The sequence below is a fragment of the Halichoeres trimaculatus genome, unplaced genomic scaffold (genome assembly GCF_033239565.1).
Source record: "Halichoeres trimaculatus isolate MK-OKI-2021-1 unplaced genomic scaffold, fHalTri1.1 fHalTri1_scaffold_24, whole genome shotgun sequence".
Taxonomy (NCBI): Eukaryota; Metazoa; Chordata; class Actinopteri; order Labriformes; family Labridae; genus Halichoeres; species Halichoeres trimaculatus.
In genome coordinates this window covers 906,523-933,849 of record NW_027437202.1, presented here as the reverse complement: position 1 = coordinate 933,849, position 27,327 = coordinate 906,523, and the positions used below count along the sequence as shown (strand labels likewise).

Here is a 27,327-nt window from a genome sequence, read left to right as displayed (position 1 = left end):
GTTTAGTGCTGGAAGTGAAAGTTATTAGAGATAAAGCCACAAACAGCGACAAACAGGCCCTCGCGTCTACATCATGATAAGCCCTTAGCTAGAAGCCATGTTACTGGATGATGTTACCAGGCTCCTATAGCAAGGAAACATGGGTAATTTTAACCATAGAATATATTGCCACACAGCTTTGGAGCAAGAGTTATCGCTGTGATATTAACATACAGTAACGTGTTGACAAGCAGGGGCGGGTCCAGACTTTTCAGAGTCAGGTGCCCCGACCCGGGCACCAACTTATGCAGGGAGGAATTAAATATGTGAGCCAACACTTCAATGAACAGAATTAATTTAGCTTATTTGTTTGTATTAAAAAATGCAAGATTAACAGAAAAGGTTTTAAAAAAAAAAACTTATGTTGCTATTTTTGGGGTGCTGATTCGATTTCAATTGCGATTCTTTTATGTTTAAGATTTTTGCGATTTTTGGTTTTCTTTTTGAACACCAGGCCATGTGAAAAAGTTGATTAATGATGGTAATGTCTACAGACTATACCAGGAGTCATATTTTAAAAATGCACATCACATCACCTAGAGAGAAACATTTCACCCTCTGCTGGTGGAAAGTGGTAACGTTCTTCCAATTCAGTTTATAAACAACGACTGAAATGAAGAATTTGAAAAAAAAAAAAGATTTATATATCGTTTTGTTTTTTTTGTTTTTTTGTCCCTCCCCTATCAATTATACATGTTATCATCAAACTTTGTTTTATTTGCTGTAGTGATGCACATGTCACAAACTAAATATCTCAAGAGTTGTGGAGTAAACTTTTGTTTTCTTTGCTGCTTCGCAGTGTTAATATCAGTATACAAAGTCAGCACGAGCAGAAGTTCCGCCGTCACTCTGTGTTTTAGATTTACTTTAAACTTCATCCTTATCAGTACATGGAGGCTGTAATGCTGATCGATGCTGTGAATACACTTGCACATATCACACATAAGCTGATTGTTAAACCTCATCGCACTCCTGCAGGAGTCACCTTCCTGCTCTCTTTGGGACAGACGTCATAGTTTTTCAATCTTTCCTCTCAATCTTAAAAAATCTACAGAGGGAGTTTCCTCCAGCCTTTGTTGAACAGACCTGAAAGCCTGTCAGCTTTTATACCACTGTTACTATGTGCCTCTGTGCAGGGGCGTGCCCAGACTTTCAGACTGGGGTGGCACAATAAGAGTAGTTACCTAAGTAGGGGTGGCCAGACTGTGCATACAAGCAGATTATCTCCATGTATCTTCTTTACCTTCACAACTATGACTAACTATGATTGTGTGAATATTATAAACCAGTGTATGATTTTGGCATGGCTGCTAACTTTGTCATTAGATCAGTCTAGATTATTTTTGTGTTGAATAAAAAAATAATTAAAGTTTAAGGTTGGAATAATGTTTTGCCATTATATGGAGGAAACCCTGAAGTATATGTGTATACATGTGCATATATATATGTATAAATATGTATAATTAGCCAAAGGGGTGAGAGTTAAGAAACTTTGCTTCTGCTCACTCCTTTTTTGAATAAGTAACTTTTTTTCTCCATTTCTGTTACATTTTTATTTGGCTACCTTAAATTTGCATTTACATGTAATGTGCAAACAAATGTTAATTAGTAATTAGAAAGCCTTGTGCTACTGCATATTAAATATATGAAAAAAAAACCTACCAAAGACTAGCTGGTTTGTAAACACCTATAAGTGGAGTAAACTTAAAGAGGGGTATCATGCTCTTTTTTTTTACTCTACTCTCTGTCCTTCTTGTGACCCTGTAGTAGCTTTGATAAAAAAATAAAGAAATGTTTTGTTTTTTTTAAGAGGTAAGGAAAAGAGAAGGATTATTTTTTGACTCAGAAACAAATTTAAAGAGAGGGTATTGTGTGTTCTTTAAAAAAAAGTTTATTCTGTCCTTCTAGTATCTTTACTTGATTTGCAGCTAAAAAAAAAAAAATCCCTATTTTCTTTCACTTATGTTTCAGAAAACCTTCATTTTAGCCTCTGTATGAAATGCTGTCTCTTTAAGGCTCCAAAAACCTCCTTCTCTCTGATTGGATTATTCGGACTTGTTGAAATGATGGCGATGATAGTCAGGGTCTCCTAACTTGTTCACGCTACATCAGAGGGGTATTGCATGTTAGAAATAAATAAATTAAGAAAAAAAATAGTGTTTTTTTTATATTAAATCATTGAAATGTTAAAAAAATTACTGAACAGTGTTACAGTACAAAAAAGTGCAGTACATTTATTAGTCATATTTCTTACATTTAAAATGTGTAAAACTATTATTTTTTGTTTTTTCATTGAAAAGTTTGTTTCACAACTACCAATAATATCTGCATGTTTCTTAAGTATGTTTCCTCATGTCACTGGACTTACGAGAAGATGGGGAGGCTGGCCAATCAGAGGGAAGGGGGTTGTTGGAACAGTGAGTCTTAAAGAGACAGAGAAGTTAAAGAGAAGTTAAAAAAAAATCATGACTATATATTATTTTTTTTAAAGCTGTAAATCATGTAAAGCTACCATAGGGGCCTCAGGGGAACACAATATAGCCTTGGGAAAAAAACAGAATACCCCCTCTTTAACAAGTTTTCTCAGACATGCTAAATGAAGAACCCATTTGAAGTGACCCATTCTCATTGTGCTTTCTTCTCCCTTTTTTTTCCCAGGACTACACGTTGACCATGTATTTCCAGCAGTACTGGAGGGACAAACGTCTCGCCTACATAGGAATCCCCCTTAACTTGACTCTGGATAACAGGGTCGCCGACCAGCTTTGGGTCCCCGACACCTACTTCCTCAACGACAAGAAGTCCTTCGTGCACGGGGTCACCGTCAAAAACCGAATGATCCGGCTGCACCCGGATGGAACTGTGCTTTATGGCCTCAGGTAAACACGCTCTCTTGTGTTGAGGTTTTAGGGGAGAGGAGGGTGCAGTCAGAGATCAGCGATCAAACGGAGTGACGAACAGGTTAGAAGGTGCATTAATGCTTTGTTGGGCCTGCAGCTGGTGTTTGATATCTGTTCCATGAGGCCCTTGTTTTGAATTTTCATTGATCTTTCCCACAAACGGGTTCAGAAGAGTAAGTGCAGCCTATGAATATGGATGCTGCTGCTTTGAATGAAATGAGCCAAGTGTGAGCATGCTTACACGCTGGTGTTTACTGTATATCTGTCCGTCTTTGGACTCCACAGTTACACAGCTCTGCTTGATTATGCATGTAGGGTTGATAGCACTTAGCCTAGTGGGATACTGAGAGGGGGCTCCCTGCCTACAAAAGATCAAAGACAGAGGGGGCGTGTGATGTGGTGTCTATTACGTAAATGAATTTCAGGTACGGTTGAATAATATGCTGGGTACAGATTGCTTTAATGATATTAGAGATGGCATTCTGTAAATTTATTTCTAGAATAATGGGGTTATCCTATTTTTTTCTTTTCTAGAAAATGGCCTGTAATTCTAGAAAAAAGAACAATTGAAGAACCTCTCACTTTTAAACATCATTTTTAAGTGCATAAATTTATATAACCTTAATTATTATTGTCATGAAAAGCTAAGAGGTGTAAACTTAAAGAGGGGGTATAGTGTTTGATTTTTTTAGTCCTTATTCTGTCCCTCTGGTGGTCCTGTAGTAGCTTTGTAAAGTGAAAAAATAAAATAAAATTGCTATCTCTCTGTCAGTAACACTGTCTCTTTAAGGCTCCACAAACCCCCGCCTTTCTGATTGGACTAATCAGACTTGTTAAAATGATGAGGCCAATCACATAAAGGTCTCCTAACTAGTTCATCCTACATTAGAAGAGTGAGCCTCCACCACCGAAGTCTGCCTCTTCAGGCCTCCAGAGGGCTGGCCAATCAGAGGGAACCAGGGAGTCTTAAAGAGACAGCAGCTAAATATGAATTCGATCTTTTTTTCAGATCACTACTTTAGCTTTATTTTCAAATAATTAAAAGCACAACATGATTTTCAACCTAATAAGGCACCTGTTTGTCATCCAAACCGTCTTACTACTCCTACCAAACACTAGCTGGTTTGTAAAAACCTAGAGGTGGAGTAAACTTAAAGAGGGGCATCATGCTCTTTTATTTTTTACTCTATACTCTATCCTTCTTGTGACCCTGTAGTAGCTTTGATAAAAACATAAAGTTAAAATAAAATTTTGTTGTTTTTTTTTTAAAAAAAATGAGGTTTATCTTTTTTTAATCAGAAACAAATTTAAAGAGGGGGTATTATGTGTGTTTTTTTAATGTTTAGTCTGTCCTTCTTGTATCTTTACATGATTTACAACTAAAAAAATCCCTATTTTCTTTCACTCGTGTTTTAGAAAACCTGTTTTTTAGCCTCTGTATGAAACGCTGTCTCTTTAAGGCTCCAAAAACCTCCTTCTCTCTGATTGGATTTATGGGACTTGTTGAAATGATAATGATGATAGCCAGGGTCTCCTGACTAGTTCATGCTACATTGGAGGGGTGGGCCTCAAACACCAAGGTCTGTCTCTAGAGGGCTGGCCAATCAGAGGGAGGGGGTTAGTGAAGCAGGGAGTCTTAAAGAAACAGAAGCAGAAAATGAAACAATAAATTCATATAATATTTTTATTTAAGTTGTAGATCATGAAAAGCTACCACAGGGGCCCCAGGTTTAAAGTATTGAAGCCTTAGAATAAAAGCAGAATACCCCCTCTTTAAGTTTGTTTTAGTCAAGTTTAGAAAGACACTCTTTCTTCCCCTTACATCTTTTTTAACCAAAATAGTTTTGTAGTGCAAAAGGAGCTGAATCAATGGGATACAGCCATAATGTTTTTAAGAAAATTAAAGCATTGAGTAAGTTATTTGATCATATGTTAAATAAAAGTAGGATAGACAGATTTATTTCTGTTAGAATGATTTATTTCCTTTTTGGAATTTAACATTTATGCTCACATGAACTGGGTTTCTCCTGCCTCATCCGAGCCTTTAGTGAATTCTCACATTGGGTGGCTAACTGCCAAGCAGCCAGCCTTTAATCAGGCCAGACTTAGCCTAAATCATTTTACATTTGCATTTCACTTCGCTGTGTGTTTTAACTGTCTGAGTACGAACCGTTTGGAGCTCATACATCTGATAAACAAAAGGATACCTCCTCATGACCCAGTTCGGATGAGCAGGCACTAAACTCTGCCAGAATCTGTTTCCTTAATATGGTTTTTATGTGCAATCATTTTCTCTTAATCACTACATGGGGGATTGCCAATTCTGTTGAGGGAGACTTTAACTGATTTTAAAAAAAGAACAGGGTTAGGACTGCCTGTCTGCCTGTGATCCATGGTTCAATTATGAAAACATGAGGCAGTCAGCGTTTTACTTCGGAGGAGGTGCAAGTAACTAAAACCCTCTCACTTCTGCATCTGTCTCATCTGTGTCTCCTGCAGGATAACGACGACAGCTGCGTGTATGATGGATCTCAGGAGGTATCCTCTGGATGAGCAGAACTGCACTCTTGAGATAGAGAGCTGTAAGTATGAAGACCTGCTACCAGGACTCTGGTCACCACTTTCATTTTGATGGTTTTGTATAATCGCTTGTTTAAACAAGAAATTCAGCATCTCATGTGACCAAATTATTTTCTATTTCAATCGAAACAGAATACAAAAGACAGCCTTCTGAAAAATATGTGCATTTTTATATAGAAGCTTGAACCAATCAGGAAACAGATGTACCATGGTCAGAAAATCATTCAGTAGAAGTTTTGGCGTTGTGGGCAGGTGCTAAGACTTTCACATGGTATTTATTCTGTTTGAAAAGTGATAAATTAGAGGGGCTGTACAGAGTTTCTGAGTGATCTTAAAAATGTCCTCCTTCTAGATATAAGCCTAAACTTAATCCACACTTTAAAATGAGATTATTTGCACCAATATAGGTTATTCCCTAAATGCTACTTTAAAGCTCTCCGATCAGGTCAGACAGGACCGGACTGATTTGCGCATGCCTAAGTCTCTGTGACAACATGATGCCTGCTGACTAAGTTTAGTAGAGAGAAGAGAGGTCTGTGTTTTTCTGTTTGACAGAAAAAAGACTGAAAAGCAGAAGAAAGATAAACAGGAAAGGGATAGAGCACAATCTAAAGGCTAAAACACGGATTAAATTCTAGAACAAGAGCTAAAAACTAAAACATAACCTTCAAGCCAAAACACAAGCTAAAGGCTAAAACAAAGGGTAAAGCTTGAATTGGAGTTGAAGGCTTGAACAGGAGTTAAAGACTAAAACACAAGCTAACAGCTAAAACACAGGCTTAAACATGAGCTAATGGTTTAAACACAACCTTTAGGCTAAAACACAAGCTAAAGGCTAAAGCATGGGGTAAACCTAAAATAGGAGTTGAAGGCTTGAACAGGAGCTAAAGGCTAAAACACAAGCTAAAGGCTAAAACATGGGGTAAATCTAAAATAGGAGCTGAAGGCTTGAACAGGAGCTAAAGACTAAAACACAAGCTAACAGCTAAAACACAGGCTGAAACACGAGCTTATGGTTTAAACACAACCTTTAGGCTAAAATACAAGCTAAAGGATAAAACATGGGGTAAAGGCCTACACACAGGCAAAAGTTCTAAACACAAGCTTAAGGCTTAAACACAAGCTAAAGGCTTGAACTCGGGTTGAAGGCTTAAACGGGAGTTGAAGGTTAAAACACAAGCCAAAAAGCTAAAACAGCGGATAAACTCAAATACATGAGCTAAAGGTTAAAGCATGAGCTAAAATCTTAATCATGAGCAAAAGACTTGAACACGGGCTAAAGGTTAAAACACAGGCTGAAAGCTAAGACACAAGCTAAAGGCTGAAACAAGATCCAGAGGCTAAAACACAGGCTAAAGGCTATAACACGGGCTAAGGACCAAAATAGAGCTTAAGGCTATAACACAAGCTAAAGGCTTGAACACAGGTTAATCTATTTGTGCTAATGTTAAATAAATATAGCCAGCTTCTAAACTACTGTAAAAACTGACAAAGCATATCTACAACCTAACTGTTGATAAAAACATTTCCTGGTGGTGTTGTATCTGGTCAAAAGTTGTCTTGAACTCTTTCATTTTCAAAACAAACACTTGTTAAAAGTGACGTCTTCACGACAGTGTGTGTGAGACCCTGGGCCAGGGTCAGGTGTAGCTGAAATCCACTTCAAATGATAGTCTTCACTGTCCTTGTAAACTATAGATGAAAATTTCACATTTTTCATACTTTTATAATATCTTTTGAAATGTAAGCAATAATTATCAAAATTCAATTATCTTGAAAATCTTAAATAAGTAAAGGATAAACTTCTTGTTGCCATACTTCTGCTTCTTTCACTGAACTTCCGAACACCCTGTGGTTTTTCTAGTCATGCATTAGTTCTGTCCATATCAAAATGTCTCAAAGTAGGAGCTCCCAAGGATTCATAATAATCAGCTCATTTAAAATTATTTTGACATTGCTCTGAACTCAAGTGAACCTATTAACTGACTTGCTTTTCAAAGCAACGTCTGGTTCTTGGAAACAACTTCAAACAAGATTTTTTTTTTCCTCCTTCCCCCGAATGACAGCCCAGTTGGACGATAAGCAACGCTGCATATCTCGGTCTCCAGTGATGGCTAGACAGATGGTTACACCTTGGTGTGTATGTGTGTGTGTGTGTCTCTTCTTATGCAGATGGCTATACCACAGATGACATAGAGTTCTACTGGAAAGGAGGCGAGTCTGCTGTGACCGGCGTGACACGGATTGAGTTGCCTCAGTTTTCGATCGTTGATTACAAGTTGGTGTCCAGAAACGTAGTCTTTTCCACAGGTGAGTAAATCACCATATTTCATTAATAAATTGCATACATGTTGATTTCTGATGCTGATTCATTTTTTTAAAGAGGGGGTATCTTGCTTTAAATAGGGGGTTTTCTGTTTTAAAGAGGGGGGTATTCTGTTTTTTCATATTCTAAAAATAGACATAAAATAACAATATGGGATGTTTAGACTGACGGGTGCAGATTTTCAAACCTCTACATATTCAGATGTTGCAGAAATCCCTGGATCTGTTCGTAAACTGATCAAAATACCCCATTATGAAAAAAGCACAAGGTCCTCACAAGACCTGGTGAAATGATGAGGCCATTACATATGGAGCTCCCAACTAGTTCATGACATGTTGAAGGAATGGGCCTTAAACACCAAGGTCTGCCCATAGCGGCTCCCAAAACGGTGGCCAATCAGAGTAAAAGGGGTTTCTGAAGCAGGGAGGTCTAGATAGAAAACTTTCAGACGGAGGCTAAAATAAGGGTTTTACGAAACACTTGTATGAGACAAAAATCTGGATTTTTAAAAAACAAAATAATGTAAAGGTACCATATGGAAAGAATACATTTTTGGAAAAAAAAAAGTATCCCCTCTTTAATTTTTTTTTCTGAGTTAAAAAAACACCTCCCCTCTTTCTCCTATTTTCTTTTAAACAACAGAATTTTAATTTGTTTTTCACAAAACTAATACAGGGCTGCCAGAGGGACGGAATAAAGACAAAAAAATAGCATGATACCCCTCTTTAAGTTGAGGCTGAAATAAGGGTTTTATAAAAAAATATAAATAAAAATATGAGAAAAAAATAACATTGTTCTTTTTTTGTTTGTTTTTAAAGAATCATGTTAAGATGCTAGAGAGACAGACTTAATTCAAAAATAGCATAGTACCCCCTCTTTAAGTTTTTCTGATTTAAAAACTTCTCTCTTTCCCTTACCTTTTAAAAACAAAAACAAAGAAAACAAAAATCAAACAAACAATGGAATTGTGTTTTATGCTTGAGTAAAGCTCCCCCAGGGCCACCAGAGGGACAGAATACTAACTTTAAAAAAAACATGATACCCCTCTTTAAGTTTACCCCCTGTAAGACGGTGCTTTATGAAGGCTGAAAATCACCTGTGTTTTAAATCATTTGGAAAATGGAGCTAAAAGTAGTGACCTGAAAACAGATGCCAACACCGGAAGAAATATACACCCCCTCCCTATTTTTGTTAGCATCATAATTAATTGGTAGCGAGTATCACATCAATCAAACGTTATTTATAGGTCCATCTTTAAAGCCTTCCATCTCTTGGGGCAGTTAATTAGAAGACATTGTGACAAGTTATTGCAATTAGTGAAGTTAGCGTACAAAGAAAACATCTGCAGCATCATATTTCATGCTATTGGTGTCGAACTTGGACAGGAAGAGATGGTTTTCTGATGAAATCGCTGAACTTACTCCAAGCTTGTTCATTAATCACATTTTCATGCAAACATTTAGCCCCAGATGCAGAACTTCCCCCCTCCCCTTTCTTTTTTAGTGTATCATCTCCTCTTGCTTGTAAGAGGTGTGGTTGAATGCCAATTACCCCTACTCTCCGATAGATCCAGCCCAGGATTCAGGGCATCATATATTCATGTGGAATGAGGCGCACAACATCAATTATTCACCTCTAAGCATACAAACAAACACTGCCTGTTTGTGCGTGTGTGCACAGACTACTAGTGTACATATGCAAATGAACGCCTGACCAGACATCACAGCCATGGGTGACTTTGAATACACTGTGAAATTACTTTTTTGTCTGAATCTGTGCATCAGCTTGATGGTTCTAAATGTCCAATTTATATTCATATTTTTCTCTCTAATTTGACAGCGCTGTCTTTGAAAGTGAAATCAAGTTTGTGGGTTTCAGAAAAAAAGAACTACTTGGTTAACAGCTTCTGAAATTGCCATGGAAGTTACATTTTCTGAGTTAATAACAGCAATGAGTTTCATCATTACTGTTGAGCCTGCACGGTGGATGACGAGACAGCTTTTCAAAAGTGAAACCAAAATAACTGAAGCTCCCTCCTTGCATACAGATGACACATGGGACAAACTAGCTAATTAGGATACACGCCAAAGAATTTCCTCGAATGTGGGTTCTGTCATGACAGTTTTTATCACATGCTAATTTATGCGCAAGTGTTTCAAGTTTCGTCTTAATTAGCTAGCTGATCCCTCATGCTGAGCTAAAGATGACAAAAAAGTAGAGACAGCACACCTCCTACTCTTCACAGCTCCTGTCTACCCCAGCCAGCCTCCCAGACTCGGCTCTTAGAATCCTCCAAGTACTCCATCTTCTCTTCTCCTCTGCCTCACACATGGTCGTCCTCCTACTCGCGCATGTTTGATGTAGCAGTTACAGCCAGTGCAGTTCGACACCCACACGCCCAGTGGACTTCAGCCTCCAGTTTCCTTAAACCAGTTCTGAGCTTGTTAGAGTGAACGGGCTCGGATCAGAGAAGCAGCTATCAAGGCTGCATTAAAATAAGGAAACAGGCTATTTTAAGACACAAGACAGTCTGTTGTTATGTTTTCAAGTTGTAGTGATGTGTTTAGTTTGCCTACCATAAGGATCATCTAACACCAAATAGAAGGGTTGGTTCAAAGAGATTTCTGTACCCTTTGTGCTTCCAAGCTCGTGGGCTGTTTATCCTTTTGAGACTGTCTTTATCAGTGTGTTGGTCCAGTGCAGACAGAAATGCTAACAGAAATGCTAAGAACTGTAGTTCCAGGAACCAGATGGCCTAGCTGTCTCAAGAGAGTGACCCTAGGTTTGAATTTAGCCTGCAGCTTCTTTCCTTTCTATCAACCATCCTCTCCTTTTATTAAAGGCGTGAAAAAAAATTCAAAAAATGCAGTTCCTCAAGTGTCCACTAGGGGTATGTTGCAAAAGCTCCCCAAGCCACATAGACACCTATTCTAAAATGCATGTATGAACATGTTTAAAGTAGGGCTGGAACAGGGCTTTTCTCCTGATTTTGTTCTTTTACAATTTTTGGGGCCCTATTCAATTTAAATTTTGATGTTTCAAAATTTCCGATTTTTGCTATGTCAAGCTAATTTTGTAACACCACCACGACGTGCTTCACCATTTTTGACAATTACTGTCCATCATCTGTGCATACAACATACATCATCATCCGCTCATTTCCTGTGTACATCAAACACCACGCATATACTGTGATTAGGGATGGGTACCTTACACATTTGAAACGATACGGTACAGATGCCCGGTACCTAGCAATCGGTACTGCTACTCAACGGTACCAATTTTCGGTACTTTTTTGTGGTTATGTGGTAAAAAATATTAATTTGTTTAACAATAAAATATATTTATTTTTACAATTTAACATATTTATTCTTCAATATATAACCTTGAAATGCTGTGTTCATGTCCAGCATGGAAAAACACCTACTCTTCCACTCCCTCACGATCATAAGGATGCATTTAGGTACCTAAACATGGTACCTTTTGACTCTACGTGAATTGATACCAGGTACTTTTGACAGAATTCAGTTGGTACCTAAAAAAGTACCTAATTTGGTACCCATCCCTAACTGTGATACACCATACATTGGGTTTACATTGCCTTACATTGTAAGTTCCATGCATATTGTCATATGTACATCTTGCGCCGATCAAACATCATCCGTGCGCACATTGCCTGTGCCCTTCTTCTCTCTACCCCTTCTTGTAACAGCTGCTGTTCAACATATGACACAAGTATCAGCTTCAGTATCACACAATGTGCTCAAGTTGCTGTTTAAAGCAGAACACACTGCCCTCTTGTGTTTTGGAGGAGCACTGCAGAATAACACCAGCACATTGAAGCAGAAGTACTCTCCTGAATGCACCGGTTGCTATGGCTCAAGGTCAACACATCAGCCTCTCAACACTGTCAAAGCCAAATGTTACCAGTTGCTTTTATGTTTGTGAATTTACTACCATTGTTTCTAAGCCTTTGACCAATCAGAATGAAGTATTTATCACACAGGAGTAGAAGGGACACAGACTAATGGCTCTCACTCCTCCTTCAATTTAAAGCCATGGCGGCAGAATGGCAGGAGCAAATAGGAGTTACACCTAGATTCAATCCATCAAGAGACATCGACCTGGACTGATGATGCATTCTTCTGGGTGTGTGAGCACTCGTGTGTGCTGGGTAAAGTTATGTCTCACATAGATGGAAACACAACAGAAGCTACATTCATCAAAAATCTGTTATCCTGCACAGAACACTGTGAATAATGTATGTGGATGAAATGTTTATCACCATTCTGAATATTGTGTCACATCATCCTGAAAAAGGGAAAGGGTCTGGTGTGTGTGTGTGTGCATTTGAGAGCTTGTACAAGTGAAGGGGGCTCTTGTTACCATGGCGATACATCCAGCCCATGCTGTCGGGGTTGTCATAGAAACTGTAACAAAAACACAAGATGTCCCTGTGTGCTCTTATGAATATTTTTCAGTGTTTAAATTAAAGGTACCCTGACCCTTCAGAGATGTAATTGACCTGAACGCTCTGCTGTACCTCTCTCCGTAGGTGCCTACCCTCGACTGTCCCTCAGCTTCAAGCTAAAGAGGAACATCGGCTACTTCATCTTGCAAACGTACATGCCATCGATCCTGATTACCATCCTCTCCTGGGTCTCCTTCTGGATAAACTACGATGCATCAGCAGCCAGAGTGGCTTTAGGTAAGGAGCAGCGGCCGTTAAGGAGCAGATATTTGGCTTTTCTGAGATGAGGTCTGGGGACTTGAGTGAGCCACAAGCTTCCTGATGGATTCCTGATGGAGTCTGGCTTTCTCATTGTCATGGTGTTAGCTGGAGATGGAGAGAAAAGGTTGGAATTTAGTCATGGAAGTGGGAGAAGATTGATGGGAATTGTTTCACAGGGACACAGACTGAATACCTCTACTTTAAAGAGAGGGTATTCTGCTTTAAAGAGGTAGTATTCTGCTTTCCAATGTTATAAACATCTCCTGACAGGTTCAAGAAATGTTGGAAAGATAGAGCCTCAAATACTAGGCTTCAAACAGGCCCTTAGTGGGCTGGCCAATCAGAGAGGAGGGGGAGCCTTGAAGAGACAGCAGTTAAGACAAAGCATATCAGACAGAGACTGAAATAAGGGATTTCTTTAGCTGTAAAGCATGTAAAGATACTTCAGAGGCTCAGAGGGACAGAATAAAGTCTAAAAAAAAGAAAAAGTTAAATAAACATACCCCCTCTTTAAGTTCCACATATTATTATCAAGCTTCAAACAGCCAGCTAGCATCTTGTCAGTGTGTTTGTCGATTATTGTGTTAAGGGAGGTAATAGGTCAAGCAGAAGGAGATCCAGAAGCAAGTAGCGCTGACTAATCAAAGGGAAGGAGGTATGGGGAGTGGAAGCCTTAAAGAGACAGCAGCCAAAAATAAGCCATTCAGATGGAGGCTGAAAGAGGGGTTCTTTAAAACATCAATGTAACAAAAAATATAGGGGATTGAGCTACTATGGGGGCACCAGAGGGACAGAAAGAAGACTTAAAAAAAAAAACACAATACCCCCTCTTTAAGTTAACCCCCTTTTTAAAATATAAACCTACACGTTTACACTTTAAAATTTCTGTCTTAAAATAAGAGATTTTTTACAGGTTTACTGGCATATGCATTCTTTATGCTACTATAATATATTTAAATGTATGTATAATGGCCCTCTTTAAATGGATCTCTTGAAAAATGTGCTATTTTTAGGGTACTTGATAAAAAGGATTAAGAAATTAAAATAACTTCCGCCATAGCTAAAATGCTGAGGTAAATAGGGATCTAAATCATGGTGAGATCCTACGGGGGCACTAGAGGGACAGAATTAAGACTATAAAAAGAGCACCATACCCCTCTTTAAGGTTTTTTTTGTTGTCGTTAATTCCATTTGGGAAATTCTTGGTCTTTTTTTTGGAGAAACAAAATGATCATACCATAACTGGACTGTAACATCAAACTAGGCCAAGCCTCCTGTCTGTCGTTGCTGTGGTCACCAAGTACTCCAGGAGCTATAAAAACATCACCTCTCTAATGAGCATAATTTCACTTCTTATTGAGGATTGCTCGTGTGGGCGCCGAGGCCCACTCACCGTGGGGCTCCTGTGAGCAGTAAACAAGGCAGAGGTGCACGCGGCAGGTCATTAGTTTGTAATCATCGTGATGCCTCGTAGGAGGTTGAAGCACTGTCTTGTCTTGCCTGGATATTGAAACTCGTTGCTGGAGACAACACATGAGCAATCAGGGATGAAACAGTGGGATGCAAAAGATTTTAGACTGCAGCTTCACAAGTGAGACTTTAACAGATCTGGTTGTGCAGGAATTTATACGCACTCTCTCCTGGAGCTTTGTTAAGACATCCATGCAATATCCGGTGGTGTGTATGTGAGTGTGTGTGTGTGTGTGCAGTCCTGCAATATCCAGTGAATGCCGCCTCAGCTAAGAGGCAACCGGAGGTCTATTCACTGCTGCTGATGGATCTTTACAAGCTTTCAGCAGGTATCCTGATGGAAATGGGTGAGTGTGTGCGCCTACTCCTTTTGTGTGTGCAAACCTGCCAGTAAGAGCAGCGTAATGATCAGGGGGGAAATCAATTCAAGGAGGCAGCAGGCAAACAATTGAATTGTTTGAAAGAGAATCTCATTTTCCGAGGGCTTGCAAAGTTGCAAATGACTTCGGTTGCAACCTTTTTTCCTCTCACCGCAGCCCCGGCCCTTCATTCATAATCATATCATGAACAGGAGAGGTGTTGGGCATTAGCTGGTTATCGGCGCGGGAGCACTCAGAGTGCACTGGTAGACGCGCGAGTCGTCCTGTTTGCCTCCGCAGACGCTGAAAATGACAAGTCCTGAGACACGGCGCATGGTGTCTGCGAGTGATAAATGGAAGTGTTCAATTAACGCTGCTTTGATTTACCGCCCCTGCCTCTGTTCTCGCAGTTAACATTCAGCGCCGCTTCACACGCTTTATTGCATCCTACATGATACCTTTCCGTTTCATAACATCGAGCTGTGTTGCTAATGGCCTATTGGCTTGTGATTAGAGGAGATTTGATTGCTGTGTGCCTCTGTTCCACAGAGACTCAGGGACATGTTACAAGAGAGGGGAGGGGGAGGGCAGAAAGGGTGCAGGGTGGAGGAAACCACCACCAAATGATGAGGGGGGGTGCACCATAAATGGAAGGGGGGAGATAAGAGAACAATAGAAGGAGAGAGAAACAGAAAAGGACAGACAGTGAAAGAAACCCTATAAAGTGTATTCCTCCCTCGAGAGTTTAACAACGTGATGAAAAAGGAGGGAGGCCCATGGGCGCATGGCCCCTTGATTAAATTGTCCGAACTGCAGAGAGAAGGAGGGAGAGAAGGAAGGAGGGAGGAAGGGCAGAGAGTTATGGCACAGCTGAGAGAACACCTATAAAGAACAAGGCAGAGGGAAAAAACACAGAGAGCATGTTCACACCTTCCTCTCACACCACACGCACTCACACACACACACACTCACACACGCATGAGCGGTGTTAGCCTTGTAATGTGCCAATAAATCACACTAAGGGCTAGATTGACCTTAGCTATCCCACTTCCTCCTCCCAACCCCAATGTTTCTGTCTCCTCGCCGTACTTTATGATTCATACACACACATACACACACTCGTTTACGCTCGCCTGTGTGTGTTACATGAGCGTCGCAGCTACTGATAGGCTCCATTTATTTCCAGAACGGCCGGATAAAGCAGTAAAGATGTATCTGCCGTATATCTATGATGCAATGAGATAAAGTGTCACGGTGGGTTGGAGGTCAGGGTTTGCATGACTATCAGTGAGAGTTATGTTTATTTACTGCGTTTGGGAAAATGTGTGGCAGCACCAAAGGACATATGGCAGGTTAATAGAGCCGGTTAATGGCGTTTTAAAACACCCTGTCTGTATTTGTATGCTGGTTCGTAACATAAACAAATAAAGTCTGCGATCTGCAGGCAGTTCTCGTCCTTTGTGACATCACAAATTGTTGCTAGCAAAAACCTGGTGAGTTAATGTGACAGTAGCAATAAATCATCATCCTAAAATGTGTGACACAATTATTGATACAAAGGGGCAATAAATTGATATTTTATTGATATAGATTACTCTTGTTTGGACGTAATGACTCCACTTGATGGCGCCAATCACTTATATGAGGGGAACATGAGTTTATTGACAGCTAAGAGCTGGTCTGGAGGAGAGTTGCTAGATGTAAGGCAGTGTGAAAATGTTAGCACTTGATGCTAAAACAAGAAGTATAATGAACAACACACTCACCTGCAATGGGGCATCCTGACTTATAGTTACTGTTCGTTTGAAGGAAAACTTACTGGGATCCTAGATTAGACCGTAACTCTTCAACTTTTGGGCTCACAAAAAAAAAAAAATGAATCAAACGGCTTGTTAAACAAGAAAAGCTTTACAGTGATTTCTACGTGCAAGACATTCCACTCACAGGCAGTAATTGAGGTTGGCTTTTTTGTACATGAAATTACCGTAACTCTTCAACCATTTGGACAAGCAAATAAATTCATTTCATTTCTAACTGTTTTAAAGCCAGAATTACACAAAAAAGTCAATTGTCTCAGTATTGCAAGATGTTATTACTAATCTGGGCCAAGTTCCAAATATTGTATCACCCAGTAATTCCAGGCCCTATGAGCAGGTCTACACCATACACTGTATGAAAAATATACATATATTTTTTTCTTTTGAAAGTCTTATCTCTTCTTGTCTCTCCCTCCAGACGTGTCCTTGAGCTGTCAGTCATTGTTAAACGTGACATAAAACCCAGTTGTTAATAGTTAATGACACTTTTCAGTTTGACCACAGTCCATCTAGAATGACTGGGGAGACACTGTGTTTGACCTATACTTCAGCCAGCCACCAGGGGGAGCAGCTTTTTTTGTTGCAACCTCACTTTGAGCCAAGCAAGATTACGTCCATTTTTTTTTACAGTATATGGTCAATAAGGATGAGCACCTTTCACATTTGAAACGATACGGTACCAATGCCCAATACCTGCCAAACGGTACCGGTACGCAATGGTACCAATTTTGGGGATTTTTTTCCTGTTTATGTGGTAAGAAATATCAATTTGTTTGATAGTAAAATACAAAAAAACATTCAATTTATCAGATTTATTCTTCGATATATAACCTTGCAATGCTGTGTTCATGTTCAATATGGAAAATCACATACTCTCTTTGACCCCTTTGTAGTGGCTCCTTATAGCTTTAAATAATATTTTGAAACAAAAATTATATTTTTCTTACAGTGGGTATTAATAAGCAAAATAATGAATAAATAATGAATGAGTAATGGAATTCAAGTATTATTTGACATTTTTCAAAATAATTAGATTTCATTTATTTTTTAAAATTTTTTCAGTTTTTTCAATTTTTAAGAATTCTTGAAGTTTTTGCAAATTTTTGAATTTGGAATCTTTGCAACTGTTTGTAATTTTTGCAACTTTATGAAATCTTCTCAACATTTTGGAATTTTAAGACTGTCAAAAATTCTAAATTGTTTGAAATTTGATTGTGATTTTACTTTCAAATTAAAAATTATTGAATTTCAAAATATTTTGGAATTTTTCTAATTTCTTGGAACTTCAAAATTGTTTGAAATATTATTTCAAATTTTCCAAAATATTTCCACATTTTTATAACTTACATTTTTTTAATGCTTAGTAATTTTTTTTAAATGTATTACTATTATTATTATTATTTTGTTAATGGCCACAAATTTATTGAAAATCAAAGACAAATAATGCATCACGTGTGCAAATGATAAATAAAAAAAAACCTTCATGAGTAGATAGTTATTTACTAGATTTTTACCATGCATAGAGTTTTAAACACTGTATAATCTTCATTGTGAAGATAAGGTAGATTTTGTGGCTCCTGAATGACTTTAATCCAGGTGAGCTGAGGAAAAATGGCTCATATGAAAGTAAAGGCAGCAGACCCCTGGTTTAGACGAAGAACTGCTGTTGTTTCCGCAAGGGTCTTGTGATATCTTAGCCTGGACCCTAACTTTGTGATGTGTTGCTATATAAATCAAGATTAATTGATGAAAATAAGAAACCATCTAGAGTGTATTACCGCAAGATCAGACTAAAATGTGGCATATTTGGTGTTATTTTCCACAAAGGTTTTATAGGGTTTCACCAGTTCAACATTTTCAACCCAGTGTCAATACTGTAGATCTGTCCCATGGATAGTCCCTTTGTCACTAAAATCAGATCTAACTTTTTGATCCTGAACCACACTGATACCTGATACCAGGATCAGATTGGTACACTTGTTAGCATTGGCCTTTAAAACAGATATTGCTCAACTGCTAATCCAACCACTTTTAATCATCTTTGCTCATCAGTTTGTCATTGGTTGCTTTTCTTTGTACCGCAGACACACTGGTGCGGTGCCTGTCCTCTGAGATGACAGAAACCACACCACCCAGTACACCTCGTGGTTAAGGTTACTGAGAGCTGCAGGCTACACGCTGCACTATTCAAATGAGTTATTTCTGTTTGATGACCAGGGGGCACTTGGAGGTTTCAAGGCAGACCTTTGAATTTCAATGAAGCAGAGGTTATGCACTCATCTCGCCGGTATGTGTGTTCATGCATGATCAAAAAAATGTTTTTTCAAAGAATTGTCAGTCAAAATACTGTACATGTCCTCCCCCTCACTCCTTATTCAACACATCAGCTAGGTAATCCCAGAGCAACATAATGATTCTTTTTCTACCACATCGGTCCCAGCCAAGAGAAGAAATAGCCACAGAACAAACATGTTTCCTGTAAAAATATCCCTGTTTCTATAGTAACACCTAAGACATCTGTTGGAGTTTTCTCTCCAACGTGACCTTAAGGTTACTGACAAGAAAGCGGCACCTGCTTGGAATGGTGGGCTGCTCTATTAAGACGGGCTTTAGCCGTACAGGTTTGGACTAATTAGACATCAGATTGAGCACTTACACAGATTGCCTGGCAGGGTAAGTGATGGGGGAGCCTTGGAGGAAGGAAAACAATGTGTTTGTCACGTAAGTGATGCCGTTTGGAGTTGGACAGATGGTTTGTCGGCATCCTAAGTTTATTTTTAAGTATGTGTTAATAAATGCATATGCAACACACCAGGACAATTATTACTACTTTTTAAATCAGCTTTAATGCAGTTTCTGTTATCCCCAATGTGTTTCCCCACATTATTCCACATAAATCAAATTAGACAGCCTGACCCAGGATCGAACCCTCAACCCTTCTGAATGAGAGACGACCTACTCCACCACCGAGCCACAGCCGTCTCCTTCACATCCATCCTTAGCCTTGAATACAGTTTTCTTGATATATGTCACTTAAGTTGAGTGGAATCTCAAGGGAGAGGAATAGCAAGGCGCTCTGACAGAAAGCCCTGAAGGCGAACTCCTCGTTACTGATCTCAGATTGGTATTCCCAGAGCCATATCTCGGAATATCAGAGCAGTCTTTGACTTGTTTCTTTGACTTTGGCCAGAGGATGAAGCCAAGCTCCTGGCTTGAGTAGAGGAGTGTTGACTCGAGCCTGATCACAAAAGACAGCCGTGGAACAACAGCATATGCTTCCCTAATTCGGTGTCATTAAATGATTTACGTAATGTTGGTCACCCTGGTACAAACAGAACGTCAAGCTGATTCCGTAAGTGCCTCCACTCTCAAATTCTGGAGGTAGTCTCTGAGAAACCCATCTTGGAGTATAGAGCTCAGTCCCAGACTGTGGAGATATGAGATTGCCACTGTTGAAGGATCTCCTCTAGATATCTCTCTGCATTGAGATTGCCTCCAGTGAGGACAAGCCTTGTTTCACTCAACAAACAATGCTGAAACAAGGTTTTGCAGGACACCAGTTTGAAGTTGTCCTACTACAAGGACCCTATCCAGATCAGTCAAATGTGGCATGCCCGTTCTTAGTACAAGTTGTACCAGGGTCTGTTCTCACGGGTGCTGATTGGCAGCACCAGGGGGAACCAGGAGGTTAAAACAAGAGTTGTTTGGCATTGGCAAGGAAGGCTGGGCAACAAGCCAAGAAGTTACAACAACAAAACAATCCTCCAAAAACAGATGGCCTTACTGTTTGTGCCAATTCGGACTCATGATTTCAAGAATTCTGTGTTTCCTGTGTGAATCTTAGTTATTCTTGTCTTGTATTCCCTTTTGTTTCCTGTTCACTTCGTTGATCCCTAAGTTTGGTTTGGTTCTCCTTGTGTTTCCCTCCTGTTTGATTGCGACTCATGTGTTTCACGTGTGTCTTGTTGCACACCTGCGTTGATTACTTTGCGGAGTACATAATCTTAGTGTTTCTTGAGTTCTTTGTCAGTTCATTGTTTGCTGTCTGCTGTCCCTTGTCACCACAAGTAAGGTCTTGTCCTCTTGGTTTTCTGTAAGTTTTCTAGAGTTTTGGAGTTGTTTCTTTTGTAGGAGTTTGGGACTTGTTTAAAACCTTTTTGGTTATAACTGCAATGGGCCCTCCACTTCTTGTTTTCTGTTCTTGTTGATTCTGACAAATGACATGGTCCCATTTCCAAGGCATCGATAGACACTAAGTCCAAAGATTGGGATTGCCACACTGACAGTTTAGCATATATTAACCTGAACCAACATTCTGTGATCTTGAAACAGGCAAAGAGGTTTTCTCTTGGTCAGTAGTCCTGGCGCCAGTTACTGTTTGTTCTCCTCAGATTTAGCTCTTAACCTTTGCAAAATAAATGACCACCTTGTTCTCTCCTAGGTATCACCACTGTGCTGACAATGACCACCATCAACACCCACTTAAGAGAGACTCTCCCCAAGATCCCTTACGTCAAGGCTATCGACATGTACCTGATGGGCTGCTTCGTCATGGTCTTCCTGGCGCTGCTGGAGTACGCCTTCGTCAACTACATCTTCTTCGGGAGAGGTCCTCAGATGCAGAAGAAGCTGGCGGAGAAGGCAGAGAAGGCCAACAATGAGAGGGCGGCCAAGTACGACGCTGCGAGGGTGAGGTTCTGAAATCATTTGAAAATTGTAAATCAATGAATAAACGAGTTCAAGAGGAGATTATGTATTATTCAGAAATATTCTCCTTCTTTCCAACTGGAGTGTTCCAGTGTTTATATAACTGTGTAATTTCACAGGAAGGAACACAGGACACCCCTGAGAAAAGACAATCTGAGTGGACAGATTCTTAAAGCCCTTAATTATTGTTCCAAACAACCATGAATGATTAAAAAGCCAAAACACTGCAGTAGTTCTCAAACTTGTTTCTCATGGGACTCAGTGTCTCAGGCACCAGAATGTCCTCCGTAAACAAACTTGAATCACATTATTCTCAAGAATCTGTCTCCAAATGTTTGGTTGTGTAGGATTCTGTTTTCAGGTATTTGTGGTTGAATATTTTCATCTCCTCAGGAGGCAGGTAGTAGGACCGCATCCCTAAAACGGTCCAATCAGGTTAAAGGTCTTCGCCACTCACGCTCGGTGAGTTGTTCGTTCTCAGAGACTCTTCAGCATCCTCCAAATCAACTGCGCCATCGCCATCAGCTGACATGGGTGTCTCTTTCTTTTCTCTGGTGCCAAACCTCCCCCCACCACCATCCATGGAATGAATCAAGCACCAACAGACATCCTCATGACATTCCCATGATTCTCTGGGGCATTCATTCCGACTTTGACTCTTTTCATTGCAGTTTTTTCAACATTGGAATGGTGCTCATGCTCTGGCTTGCTTTGTGAAATGTTTTTAGACATGTTTCTCTTTCAGGGGTCACCTGAACGCATGCATTCTGTCAATCTTTCCTCATTTGAACCATCAAAAGCCACATTTCTTGCAAAGCTTAAAAAATGGATATTGCAGATGTCGGGAAGTAGGATAACTGTAGAGATAACTGTTTTCGTCGAAAGGGTTACAGCCGTAGGTGACTATTGACAAACTGTTAAAGAAAAAAAGTTTAAAAGCCAGTGGTTGTTTTTGAATTTCAAATAATGTGCCTTTAAAAGTGGGAAATGTGAGGCTTGCTACATTTGCATGAGTGACGTCCACAGCTGTTGAATTGTTGTTCTGGCATGGAGTATCATCTGTTGATGTGAGAAATAATTATAGGGGTTCAAATGTGAAATCAGATCAGGCCATTGTTCCCCTCTACCTCACTGTCATCCTTGCTAACTGTGAGAAAAACAGAGTTTTCTCCGACACTGCTTTGATCGTTTCATTGAAAATTCTCTTTTGTTTTGTTGATTATATGAGTCACTAGACTGAATGATTTGCTTTTTATTTGAAATGTTTGTCATTTTTTGTCATGTGTCTCTGTTTATGTTTTGCTTGTTCCTGATGGGCTGAGACGTGCCATAGAATACAAAATTTGAATACTTATATGAAATGTGGAAAGCTCAGTTTGAAAGATTGCATTGAAAATCTGAATTTGAATAGCATGATTTAAAATTGAATTCTATATTTTGTGACTGAAATTATTTGCTTTGAAATTGCACTTTAACCTACTTGGTCTTCAACTTTCTATATTACTTAGATTTAAAAGGGCTCCTTTACTTGTCCAGATGGAAGTATGTAGAACTGAACTAAAATGTAATCAAAAAACTTAATTTAAATTATGCAAACTGAAATTGAACACTGAGTTTTTTGATTTTCAAATTTATATATATATATATATATATATATATATATATATATATATATATATATATATATATATATATATATATATATATAAATATATATATATATATATATATATATATATATATATAAATATATATATATATATATATATATATATATATATATATAAATATATATATATATATATATATATATATATATATATATATATATATATATATATATATATATATATAAATATATATACATACACACAAATTTAAAAATTAAAAAACTCAGTGTTCAATTTCCACACAAATGACTGTGGTTCTACAAAGACTCACATCACACATGTGGCCTTATAGACACACTTCCTCTCACAAATAAACCAAATGACATAAAATGAAAATCAATACGTTTCCATCTATCTATCTGTCTAGATAGCTATGAGCACATGAGTGGTTGAGGGGAGCACATGTAGAGAAGAGAAACCGAAACTTAAGTATCAATCTCATCACCCAAGTATTGCTCAATACTGATCCTAACAGGCATTAATATATCAATATTTCAGATTGATCGGCACACCACTACTCATTAATATATATCTATAGTTTTTTGATAAATGGATCAAAGATCCGCTCACCGAAGAGTAAAGAGCCACATGCGGCTCGCGAGCCACAGGTTGGCCACCCCGATCTATTTTAGTTTTTTCTATGTAATTTTATTGATAAAGATATAGATATAGATACAAATATAAAGATATAGAAATAAATATATAGCTATGGATACATATGAAAATTGAAAAAATGAATTTGAATTGTGTAAAGTGAATTTTTTTTTTTTTTTTTTTTGAAACATAGTAGAATTAAAAAAAATAATGCTACAGAGTTACAGGTTTTTAAATGCAGCCGTTCAAATTTAATGGCTGCATCACAATTTAATTTTACTTAATTTAAAACTAAGATTTAATGACGTATATCTCAGCCCATATATTTTGATTTCAGTTGTCTCCCTGTCAATTTTTAGCACTGTTTTTATTCATCTTTTTCTCTTCTGAGTTTTCAAAACAAACTTCTACGAAACTTTCATGAAGGCATCCTCATTTCATAGTTTCGTTTTTTTTTTCTCTAATTAGAAATGAGACCTTAGATTCTTCCCCATGAGCTGTTCCAACAGTTTTCTCTCTTCTCCACCCACCAGGCGGAACAGCCCGGCCACGGGAACATCCTTTTAACCACCCTGGAGATCCACAACGAAGTGGCAGGAGGTGAGATCACCACCAGCGTGGCGGACATTAGGAACTCTCAGTCCATGGTGCAGTTGGATAGCACGGCCTCAACGCATATCCAGTACCGCAAGCAGAGCGGCGGGATCGGCCCACGCTCCGCCAGCCGCCACTCCCTGGACCGGTCCGCTCAGATGAAACGCAGTCGTCTGCGAAGGCGATCGTCCCAGCTTAAGATTAAAATCCCAGACCTGACGGATGTTAACGCCATCGACCGCTGGTCGAGGATCATTTTCCCTTCTGTCTTCTCACTCTTCAACCTCATCTACTGGCTTTACTATGTCTGATTTGTTCAGATGTTTGTTGTTGTTTGTCTGTTCATTTCTTTTTATCATTTTGTTCCTTTTCTTCCTTTTGCTTTTATACGTGATGGAATCTGTCGAGTTAAAGACTGGAACACTACAAACAAAAAAAGACTGGGAAAAGACTACCAAGTTCTGGACCAAGTACTCTGCACAATTGCTTTTATAATTGCAGTCTTTGAACCATTAGTTCTTTTTCTTTTATAAAGTATGTACTGTAATTGGGACTTCATTTCCCAACATTCCCCTGTGAGTGATTTGTACATAGAGAGATACAAAGCCAGCAATTGAGTAAATAACGGAGTCTTTGCAGAAAAAAACAAAAAGAAATATGAAACACAAGATTTTTCTAATCAAAAAGAACCTACGCAGAAACCTTTGTACTTCACAGAGATAATGACGGCATTTCCGAAAAGTCAACAAAACACCCTATGCACTCTTAATGCATGTCAGGATCAGCTGATACGGACTGTATTTCTTTATAGCATTGATAGTACACTTCCTGTCAAACCTTTACCCAACTCAATAACTCGAAAGTGAGGATTCCTCCCTCCGTTCAGGATGATGTGACTCAGGTTCCGACGTTTTTTGCCATCGGGCGTCTTTTTCTTGACACAAAGGGAACTCTGTTCGCTCCCTTTTGGTAATTTGATAAGTAAAACAAAAGCACAATATTGAACAAACTGCCATTTTTCACTTGGAGCATGACAGAATTGCACTCAAAATTAACCAACTTCCTGAAAACAAGCGTTTGACTTTGATTTAAAGCACTGCCAAGGGCCGTTTGGGCGTCACAGTTACTCGATCTATGAAATACTGATATTTTTCTACTTTGTGTCTTCAGGTATTCATTTGATCCCCGAACATGTCGAGTGGAGGAATGGAACCCATTTTTGTTTGTATATAAGTACATAGGTGTGTATATACATAACTGTGTATATATATAAATCCCTAAACGATCACTTATGGAGCATTTTGTGATTGTTAACTGGCGAACAACAGTCAGAATATTTACAGAGAAAACATTATAACTCTCTGAAGTCACGTCTTCTCAATCATCCCTTCGTTACGTGTTGTTTGGAAGCACTCGATGGAAAGTGATGGAAACGGATATCAGCACATACTCGCACTGAATGTATCAGATCCATTCTTCAGGGAGAGGATAATGAGCCATGGTCATCATTTCCCCCATCAGAATGTAACACACCCATTCTTAAGCTGAGAGGGGAATGTTTTCGGAGTGTGTGCATGTGCATGTGTGTGTGTGAGCGGGATGGGGAATGAGTTAAGGCGTGGGCAGCCCATTAATTTTCTGCGCTGGACAAATGTCGTCATATATTAGCTAGCTCTCCTGTGCCATTCCAACAAGGTCGCAGAGCAATCAGCTGGATACAACTCATGGACATTTAACGTGATTCTTCACAAATATATGATAAACATACACACTAAATGTGCATGTAACTACAACATGTGAAAAAAAAGAGTCGCTTTCTGTCACATCTTTGAATTCAAATGTAAAGTGTACAGATCGATTGATATACAACTAAGAACTGAATGTGATTGAATGTATTATTCTTGGATTGTCGCCGCACAAATGCAAACAGGATTGACCTCAACCCTGATTGACTAGGGCTCCAGATGATTCCATATTCAAGTGACCCCCGAGTTGTCTTGCTGGTTTCTTTTGGGCTGAGATATGTGCCACAAGATACAGAATTTGAATATTTGATTTAAAATGCACAGTTTGAATAATTGTGTCGCAAATTAAATTTGAATTGCATGTTCAAAAATGAATTAAATATTCTGTGACTGAAATTATTTGCTTCGAATTTGCATTTTTAATCTACTTTCATATTGCTAAAATAAATTTAAAAAAAAAATCAATTTGAGTTTTTAAAATTCAGTTTTTCATTTTGATTTACGCCAAGTGAGACACACTTCTGGTCCAAGAGCCTGAAAGACTTGTGAGTCTGAGCTCCAATACGTGTCAGACGGCCTATGTCAGGCTGTATTAAAATTGGTTGAACTGAAAAATTAAATCTGGACTGTACAAACTAAAAAGAAAGGCAAATTTGAATATTTGACATAAAATATTGAGTTGTAATAATTCAAAAAAATTGAAATTACATTTGATATTTTGAAAGTTAACATATTTGCGTTAAAACTGTATTTCAACCAACACAAACATTACTTTTTATATTTTCTTAAAATTAAAAAAAAATCATTTTTCATTAATTTTTAGTTCTTGAAGGAGTTCTGTAAGTTTGAGCTCCATTAATCAATTAAACAAATTGACTTCCAAACTTGAATTAATTGAATTGAAAAACTGTATCTGAATAGTGTGAACTGCAAAAAATTGAATCGAAAAATTTTGAATTTTTGAATTTGACAAATATCAGGTTGAAATTGAATTTAGTATTTTGAAAGTGAATTTATTCACTTTCAATTAGTATTTCAATTCCCTCAAACATTCAACTTTGTGTTTTCTTAAAATTTAAAAAATACAAAAAAAAAAAGAAGAAATAAATAAATAAAATGACTTCCAAACTGAAATTAATTACATTGAAAAACTGTATCTAAATTGTGTGAACTGAAAAATTTGAAATTAATAATTTTGAAATTTTGAATTTGCACAATTTGGAGTTGAAATGAAATACCATCATTTGAAATTAATTTTATTATTTTGAAAGTGACATTGTTTCACTTTCAAAAAGTATTTCAACTCTCTCAAACATTCAACTTTGTGTTTTCTTAAAAAGAAAAAAAAAGACTTATAAACTAGAATTAATTAAATTTAAAAACTATAAAAATGTCTCCAAAATGTAGGAACTTTAAAAAAATATGTAATTTAAAATAGATTTTCTGAAAGTTAATTTATTTGCTTTGAAGTTGCATTTAAACCTTAAATATTAAATTTCAAGTTTTCTTAAAATTCAAAAGTTTAATTTTTATTTTAAGTTCACATTGAGTTCTGTTCCACTGGCTCCACTAAAGAACTTAATAAACAAACTTGACAAAAACGAAACAAAATTGATGAAAATGAAAAACTGTATTTGTATTGTGCAAACTGTAGATTTATTATTATCATTATTAATATTAATTTTATTTAAGTCTACAGAAAGTTGTATGTTTAAGTAGGTTAAAAAATGTCAAAAAAAAAAATTCAAACCATGAAATCCAATTTCAAATCATGATTTTCAAATAAAGTTTTTA

The 27,327-nt window shown here is 38.1% G+C and overlaps 1 protein-coding gene across 2 annotated transcripts in view; it reads left to right on the top strand.

Moving 5' to 3' along the window:
- The window catches only part of LOC141786022 (gamma-aminobutyric acid receptor subunit beta-3-like), a 42,690-nt gene extending 16,209 nt beyond the window's left edge, over positions 1-26,481 (top strand). Inside the window, exons 4-10 of one of the 2 annotated variants that reach the window (XM_074664715.1) lie at positions 2,698-2,918; positions 5,439-5,521; positions 7,692-7,829; positions 12,401-12,553; positions 20,665-20,912; positions 21,324-21,392; positions 23,728-26,480. In XM_074664715.1, the coding sequence (XP_074520816.1) occupies positions 2,698-2,918; positions 5,439-5,521; positions 7,692-7,829; positions 12,401-12,553; positions 20,665-20,912; positions 21,324-21,392; positions 23,728-24,099 (1,284 nt within the window). In that variant the 3' untranslated portion in view covers positions 24,100-26,480. Of the gene's footprint in view, positions 1-2,697; positions 2,919-5,438; positions 5,522-7,691; positions 7,830-12,400; positions 12,554-20,664; positions 20,913-21,323; positions 21,393-23,727 lie in introns of both variants that reach the window. The other variant, XM_074664716.1, reaches the window with a different exon arrangement.
- Positions 26,482-27,327: the final 846 nt, after the last annotated feature.